Genomic DNA, 8,639 nt, shown 5'->3' on the forward strand with positions numbered 1-8,639 from the left:
GCCTCTTGCTTCTATTAATTTTGAGTTACAGCTCAGGATCGGGAGCTGTGGAATGTGCACAGAGCACCTAGGCCACTTTGGGTCCAGTTGAACATATACATACAATTGTATTTTTACCCTTAACCGCATTATCTAGGTGTGGTGGTTCAAACTATTTCAGTCAGACTAACAACAACAACCTAACAACATGCTGATTGAATTGAATCATTGTGTCGTTATGCCACAAGGATTCTTTTTTTCACGTCAGTCATACAGAATATGGACAAATAACATACTTGCACTGCCAGACACAGTTCCAGTCGTTGAGGAAAGGGTGGGGCTTGTCCTCGATCATCAGCCCATCCTCCTCCTCGATCAGGGCATCTGCCAGCGGGGGAGCCCACAGCTGGAGCCGCTCAGTTGCTGCTAGGATACGGTTCCCTGAGGATAAAGAAGCAGTCCCTTACACGCCTCACCTCCACTGCTTATTACTACAGTAAAGACAGCCACATGCACACTCTGACTCTTACATAATCAAAGTCATTCCAGACAAACCAGAGGGAGGCTGTGAGTTGGAGCTGTGCTTACTGTGTGGATTGATTTAGTGAGACAGTTTAACACAGAAAGCAGAGGTGTACCTTGCGGGTCCCAGGCCAGGTTGTACGTGATGGCATCGAGGAAGAACTGTCCTGTCTTTTGCCACTGATAGTTAAGCTGCTGTTAGTGACAGAAAAGCAACAAAAAACATGCAATGTTATTGGCACACAAGTGTGATTAAAGTCACCGTGTAGTGATTTAGATTTACAGCACTGCATCAGCATATCTGAAAAGAACTCACCTTGTGCCGTTTGTTAGGGTTGATGGAAAGGGGTTCAAAGATGCAGACTGTGTTTCCATAGGATGCAGCAATCTAAAAATACAGAGATTCATTCACAAAGGACAGCAGCAGAAGGGGAGTGATGCAGGAGAGCAGGACAACAAGGAGAACAGAGTACAGCCGTACAACCAGCACAGGAGCAAACACAGCTAAGTATCCCTCTTTTGCGCAAACCTAATTTATCACATCTCCTGGCTACATGAGGAAATGAAGATGGCGAGTAGGAGTGTGTCTGAGTGTGCACTCAACACTTACCCTGCCAAGCTGGTGGGAGCACTCCACACAGCCCACCTGTATGTTTCCATTCTGAGCTCCAGGGATAATCTGCACACACTCAAAATCACTGGCCAAGATCACAACATCACAGCCAGAGCCATAGGCCTGAAAACAGAAGAAAGACACATGAAGAGGAACCCAATCAGATCATTACGTTACCCTGTAATCTAATCACAGAGGAACTGAAACTAAGCATGGTACGTCACCGCAAAACGCATTTGTGCTTTTAATGCACAAATGCATTTCCTGACAAACATCATATTTCATAAAGTTTACTTTTTTTTTTTACAGATCTGTCCAGTAGTTTTCTTACATATTCACATGTTAAAGTGTACATATTTTAACATCAGGTATAATATTATGTCACATGAATAACTGAAAGCAGAGCATTGTTGCACTCAATGGCCCTGATATGAATATTGCATTAGCAGAATGAGATATTACAACAGGCTGAGCACAAGAGTAGCAGTTACATTCATCCATTAAAGTGTTGGCAGACTTTGTGGTAATAATATTAGCAGAGAAACCACACAAACAGAAACAGGGCAGTACGACTAACAATAGATTATGTCATAGAGATCCACTGCATGAAAAAATAACCTATATAAGCAGACATTGCTTTGTTGCCCTCACATAAAGGCCAGATGTGTTAAGATTTGGATAACTGCCAGGAAAGTAAACTGATACATTGGTAGAGAAGCTTCTGACAACAACAAAAAAAGCCATGTGCAAAATGGCAGATATGACAGCGGCAACTGGGAGACGGACAAGCTCGCTCGAAGAAGCGCTACAGTCAGGATGACAGGCTCGTCTTTCATTATTCACGAGAATAGGAGGAGAGGCTTAGAAGCACCGGCTCACACAACAGGAAGTTACTGCCAGGTTTATAATGCAAAGTGACAGATGGGGATTAAATTATAGTGAAGGCTGTCATAGGAGTATACTTTACACATTACAATGTAATATTTGGGAGTAAGGTAGGGGGAGAGCAGTCAGGGAGATGTGTTCTGTCATTATCACGACACCATTTCCTCTTGCACATTGCAGCTGGAAATAAAAGCAGTCACCGTCACGCGCCGTCTAGGAATGATCTGCACCTCTTTCTCATTTATGATCGTTCACACACAGTACACACACAGTACACACACACACACACACACACACACACATTAGAGAAGGTGCGAGTCCATTCTACTCTCAGTAATTTGGACCAGAGAGGATCTTGATCCAGCCTAATAAGCTTGAGTGCATCTGCTCTGAGCTGAATGATTATGCTTTAAAATAATTGTGTACTTCCTTTGGATATGTGTCCTGTACTTCTTTCTTTCACTATACATTAAAACTGAAGGACAACCTTTCCAATTCAGTTAATGTTTAGTTGGCTGTCAGGATATTTGGCTGATTCAGCAAAGGATGCAATAAAGAGGAATCAACCGATTCTTTCAGTAAGTGTCCTAGGATACGTAAACAACAAACGAGTGACACACACCCCCAAGCAAAGTGTCCTCCCTGTCAGTCATGTACAGTGTGCGATCTGCACACAAGAGCGACGTTGACGGCATTGGATAAACCCCTCTTTAAACACATCAACAATGACAAAGCGGCTGCGTCTAAGAAAAGCAGAAAAACAATGAAATGTAACTCCAGTATTATATAAGGTGTTTAACTGTATCTATTTGAACATTATCTACTGGAGATTAGGCTGACTTCCCCAGAAATACAGGATGTGAGAAAACAGATATGATGATGGTGGAATTCCAAACTGACACCAAACCCATGTTTTCCATAATTGTACACAATTTGCCCATACAGTTACTGATATTCACTGTTCTTATGAGGCATTCTGACGCCACTTAACCTCTTATTCAACTCCTGCAAAATGTATTCAGTTTACATATCCCAAACAACATCAGTGCCTGAATACTACTAGCTGCTCTTCAGCGTAAATATATAACAAGTGAATATAGTCATGTGTTGCGGTAACGAAAGTCAATAAGGGGAAGAGAGAGATAACACTTCTGCCTTCACTCTATCCCCCACACGATCACGTGGATCACACAGTCACACATCTGCTTCCATGTGTGCTGTCATGTTGGGACAAGTAGCTAACTGACTTTTCAGCTGCAGATATATTAAAACTGTGTGGTTGTGACCTGCAGTGACCCTGACAAAACCTATAGCTCAGGCCTGTACTTTGATCCCACAGTCTACACTCACTATATATGGGCCTTGTTATTCTCTGCAGCATGACTGCAGTGAAACAGCAGACATTTACAGCCAAACTCCACCAGGTCCACCCTACATTATGGTTCTTGGTTAAAACATATCCAAACCTAATCAATGTTGGCAGCCACACAGGCTGAATTTGCAGTAAATTCATGATGTCCAAAATGGAAACTGACAAAAGAAAAGTTCTGTTTATTTGCTCGTCTATGAATAAATGACGGATGCACATGGGGTAGATCTGGAGCTATTGACCATGTCATTATTGATAAAGCATGCTATGTTTTGGCTAATAACAATCTAGAGGTATTACAGAAAATACACAGAGGTAATTTTACAGTTTAACAGTCAGTTGCAACCATTCCAACTTCTTCATCATTTTGAACATGATACATATGTACTATGGTAGTACATCATGGCTCACTCCTACTCTGATAGGCCATAAACAATATCCATCCATCCATTTTCTACCACTTTATCTTCAAATTTAACTTTTAAGGTCAATGTCCATTTTGTAAATGGAAATACACTCACTGCACATGCAAATATCTACCTGAAGAAAGTCCACAAAATCTGATGGCATTAAACCTGAGGGTGTGACCCCAGGTCAGTGGCCATGATGCTTGATATTTTGTAACATCTGTACTTGCAAAAATACAGAAACTTGAACATTCCCAAAGAGGATTAGTCATTTTTAGAAAATTCACCTCCAGCCAACTGATATTACATTGTCTGATGATATATGCATTATGATCCAGATGCATTAAAATCTTCATTAAAAATTTTGTCTTGTTAGGGTTCATACACACATGCACTCTTGCTCTCTCTCTCTGGGCTATTTTTAGCTGATCACACATCTGTAGCTTTGCATATCAAACCCAAAAGGCTGTTTGTGGATAAATTCACCACATCAATCACATGTGAGAAGGCAGTGTAACAGAAAAACAATCTCTCTAATGAGATTTTTTCTTTTACAAGCTTTTCGAGAGGACATTATTATCTAGTCTCTAGTGTAGACACAGTATTAAACAGTTATTATGTCATTTTGTTTGTCATTTAAATAATACACTTGAATATCTTCAAAAATCTGCAATTCACAAACCACTGTGAAAAGAAATAGTATATAGCCTAAATAATGAATAGATGTCTTCATCTTCGTTTAATTTTGTTTCATTATATTCTTCATAGTTTTGACAATTCTTACAATGGATTCTTTCAAGACACATCTACATCCACCTCAACAATTATGTCTAGAGCTGCAACAAACGATCATTTTCATAATCGATTAATCAATTAATCGTTTGGTCCATATAATATCAGAAAACCTCAACAAATGTTGATTGTCAAACCTGGAAATGATGATGTTCTCAAATGTCTTGTTTTGTCCACAAACCAAAATGATTGACTTTTAATGATTTCTATGTTATCCAGAGCAAAGAAATGAACAAAATATTCACATTTAAGAAGCTTAAACAATTGGAATTGTTTTAATCATGAATAAAGCTTCAAACCGATTGATTAACAAAATACTTGTTGATTAATTTAGTAATCCATTAATCAATTAATTGTTTTAGCTCTAATTTATGTCCACTTGCAGAAGCCATGAAACACAGAAACTAACGACACGGTGAGGGAATGATTCATTAAACTATGAAGCTCAAGACTACTGCTTGCTCATTTGAACTGGTACACTGGTTGCTCTAGGTTAGTAGAGTGTGGGCAGGGTCTGGCCTAATGGCCCTTGAGGTCAGTGTGACTGTAACTGAATTAGACATGATGTTTCCTGTTCTTCAAATACCCTCTCAGACACAGAACGAAAACACCAGGCACAGAAATCAGGGCCCTGTAGCAACGAGCCAGGCTGTAGCTGCACAACGAGCACTGTCCTGTGTCGTTGAGGAGATCTGACCCTGGGTACAAAGCCTGACTATTTGCGTTAGGATGGCTTGATACCACTTTTCCCTGTCACATTCTGATATCACAAACTATAAGTATCTACAGTACCAATACGAGTCATATTTTTAATCCTGTGTCACATTTGTCCTGATGCATTTACCACCTTGCCATATCCAGCCAGTTCATACAGCATATACGCCACTGCATACATTTTTTTTTTGCTTTTTTTAATTAAAAAAATGCATAAGCAAATCAAAATCTTTTTTGATTTCAAGTAAGCCTACACTGTTGATAGGAATGTTGCGTGTGGCAACTGTATAGCCCTCACTCACATTCTGGTCACATGGTGGTAGTGGCACATGTGCTTAGTGATAGTGTTTTTGTACCTGTACCTTGGTGTAAAGAGGACTTTTGGTGCAATTGTCCACACACTCTTGATAACAACTTGGTCAGTTGACGAATGCTTATTAGGTTTCTTCAAACTTAGAAAAAACATATTCACAAAATTGGACAATACAAAATGTCAATAACCACGAGAAAAAGTCTGTTTTTTCCACAGTAAGACAACGATATTAGATACATATATATATATATTTTTTTTTTACAACCTTTTCCAAGAATGTGTTAAGTTTAGGGCAGTTCCAAAGACAATGGAATGTCATCAAAGCGATGCAACAAAGATGGAGTTATGTATGTGTGCAAGAAACATTTAAAACTGTAACAACCTGAATCCGTTTTTTGTGAGACTCAGTTACAGAGGCTGAAGAACTAAGCCGTTGTGGATGATCTCTGTCAGCTATTTTTAGGTACAAAATATTTTGTTGATTTAGAATTATTTACCTTGTAACCAGTAAAGCCAAAAGTCATAAGCACAAGTACGATGTAATCTGCATAAAGTCTGCTACGATGTTTATAATGTCCAATTGTTATCTTTGTAAATGAAGTGTGCAATTTAATGTTCATAGAAAGAGGCAGAATTGTCATACAAATAACAGAGGCGATACCAGGCACCCTTGGCACATTCCTCTTAACAAATTAAAAGGTTTGGATACAGTGGTGTTGGTCAGGGCTTATGTTGCTGCACAGCAGTTTTATCCACTTAATTATATTTTCCTAAGGCCAAATCTGGAGAGTATATCAAATGAGTACAGCCACCCTTCCCAGTCAAAGGCCTTCTTAGGATCCGGGGATAGAATGGCCACATCTGGTGTGTTTGCCTCTGAATAACCTGCCTGTCCGTTTATGTAAAGTAAAATGGGTCAATAGGAAGTCGACTTACCAGGTTTTAGAAGGATTGTAATAGAAACTCTAGTTAGAGGAGGAGGCAGGAAATGTGTACTGAATGGGAGTCAACAATCTACTTTTAAATGTCTTATATACATCAATCTTGCAAGGGCTTAAGATAACTCTGGAAGCTCCATTTACCTATCCAAGACAAATTGCCAAAAGGGACAATAAAGTACTGATTGAATGATTGAATGATTGATTGATCTTAAAGTTCTTGATCTTCAGGAGAAAGAGTGGGAAACACAGGGCTATCACGCTCCCGATCGGGTGTCTTAACTGATACATTTGATTTATAAAGTTTTTTTCATTGTTTTAAATGTTTAATTTATTTCAGTTGGATCCACTGCAACACTTCCATTTCAGGTATCCCCTGGATTTTTTTTCTCACAAAAGACAAAAAAAAATTCAATCGCAAGTTATAGTGTCATTGCAATATTCAACAACGTAATTGCAAATCACTACCTGTTCTACTTTTGTGCAACCCAAATCTTGAGGCTCAAAAAGAAAAGTCATGTCATGTGCCAGACAAGCAAATACATCTGTTGACAGTCATACAGTACTCTTATATTCCGTTTTTGTTTGATCAGCATTATGCACAATACATAAGGTCAGTGGGGATTTGCCATGAGCTCCCTATACAACCTGAAGAAACCAAAGCACACAAGGAATAAAGAAAGGAGTGTATGCATATTTGAATTCAGTAGTGACAGATTTCTCTTGTTTTATAAGCGTTCATTTCAACACAAAAACACAGCCATCCCTCAGCTCTCTCGAGCTCGTGTATCCATATATGGCTCTCTACGTCACGGGTGGCGCAGCTGATGCTGGGATGACAGCGACCTAACGATCCGTGAGGAGGATTTAACGCCAAATGGTTGCGAGTTGAGCTACTTCTGCAATCACGCACTGAAATTCAAGTGTCCGGGTGCGCTATTGTGTTTCGCCAAAACTCCGGGCTGCAGTCACCTGTCGTGTTGCTCAGCAAAGATTTCACCGGAGCGTGTGTCCCATTGCAAATATCCTACGATAATGTTATGGCTGCGCAAAGGGATTCCCTTGCAGTAATATAACGTTACTTGGAGCAGCTAAAGGTCATTTGTGTGGCTAGCGGTTACTGTTTAGAAGGCTATAAATATCATAACGGTACAGTTGAGCATCTCCGTGAGGGCACTAACTTACCTCGCGAAAGCCGGACTGACTGGGAAGTCAGGAAAAACAAGGGCTCGTAATAAGGACCTGGTATTTGTCAGTGCAGCAGTTTTAGCTAGCACACTACCCGGCTAGCCAGTGCCTATGAGCTCGTTAGCCAGCCCGTTTACAGCCAATGTAACGCTAGCTAGTCAGGTAGCTAGCCAGTTAGCTAGTCAGGCGTTAGCTTCAGTAGGTGTCGTCCTGAGTAAATAATATCAAAATAAAGCTTCTCACCGTGAAAGGAATGTCATTCACGCTTCCCACCGAGTAGCAGCAGTCTCCGGGGTTCACAGCTCCCGTCAGCACCTGGTGCAGATGCATTTTTCTTCTATTTTAGCAGCAGAAGGGTATATATTTTTTAGGTTCTTTAATTATTTATAACGAGTCCACCCTTTCGGTTTCTCCGTCTAGTAAGGACCGGGGATTCCATCAGTAAGACAAGCGCTGTCCTCGGCCTGGCAGTGTCGTCCCTCTCCGCAGCGACGGATTTGTGCTCGTCCCGTGTGAAAGCGATCTCACCTGGCCCTGTCATCGATTTAATCATGTAAAACTAGCCGTCCGCCGCCTCCCGCTGTCAACACCATCCTCACGATTAATCGTGGGAAGCCGAGGCAGCAGGATCTCTGCAGCGAGCGAACCTGACATGCGCGTTCACGACGTTTTTCCAGGCACGACAGAATGGTTATAGATCCGCGTAATCTAGAATGTGGATTACCATATTCTGTCTTTTACCCAGTGCTAAATTAAGATTATGCCCTTATTAAATCCATTTTTAGGTTGCCTAATGTATTATTCAGAATTAGCTGAAAAAATATCTCTCAAGGATTAGTCGTGACGTTATCTGGGACACTGTGACATCTGTTCTAGTACTGTTTTTCTATCTTTACACCACGCTAGTTGCGTAGTGCAG

At 40.5% G+C, this 8,639-nt stretch overlaps 1 protein-coding gene across 6 annotated transcripts in view; it reads right to left on the bottom strand.

The window, feature by feature from the left end:
- Positions 1 to 8,348, bottom strand: part of dmxl2 (Dmx-like 2) — a 42,255-nt gene extending 33,907 nt beyond the window's left edge. For 5 of the 6 annotated variants that reach the window (XM_058629273.1, XM_058629272.1, XM_058629269.1 and 2 more), the window contains exons 1-5: positions 7,964 to 8,348; positions 1,112 to 1,237; positions 818 to 889; positions 618 to 696; positions 276 to 420 (exon numbers count right to left, since the gene is read on the bottom strand). In XM_058629273.1, the coding sequence (XP_058485256.1) occupies positions 276 to 420; positions 618 to 696; positions 818 to 889; positions 1,112 to 1,237; positions 7,964 to 8,050 (509 nt within the window). In that variant the 5' untranslated portion in view covers positions 8,051 to 8,348. Of the gene's footprint in view, positions 1 to 275; positions 421 to 617; positions 697 to 817; positions 890 to 1,111; positions 1,238 to 7,963 lie in introns of those variants that run through there. The other variant, XM_058629274.1, reaches the window with a different exon arrangement.
- Positions 8,349 to 8,639: the final 291 nt, after the last annotated feature.

The sequence above is a fragment of the Solea solea genome, chromosome 5 (assembly GCF_958295425.1).
Source record: "Solea solea chromosome 5, fSolSol10.1, whole genome shotgun sequence".
NCBI lineage: Eukaryota > Metazoa > Chordata > Actinopteri > Pleuronectiformes > Soleidae > Solea > Solea solea.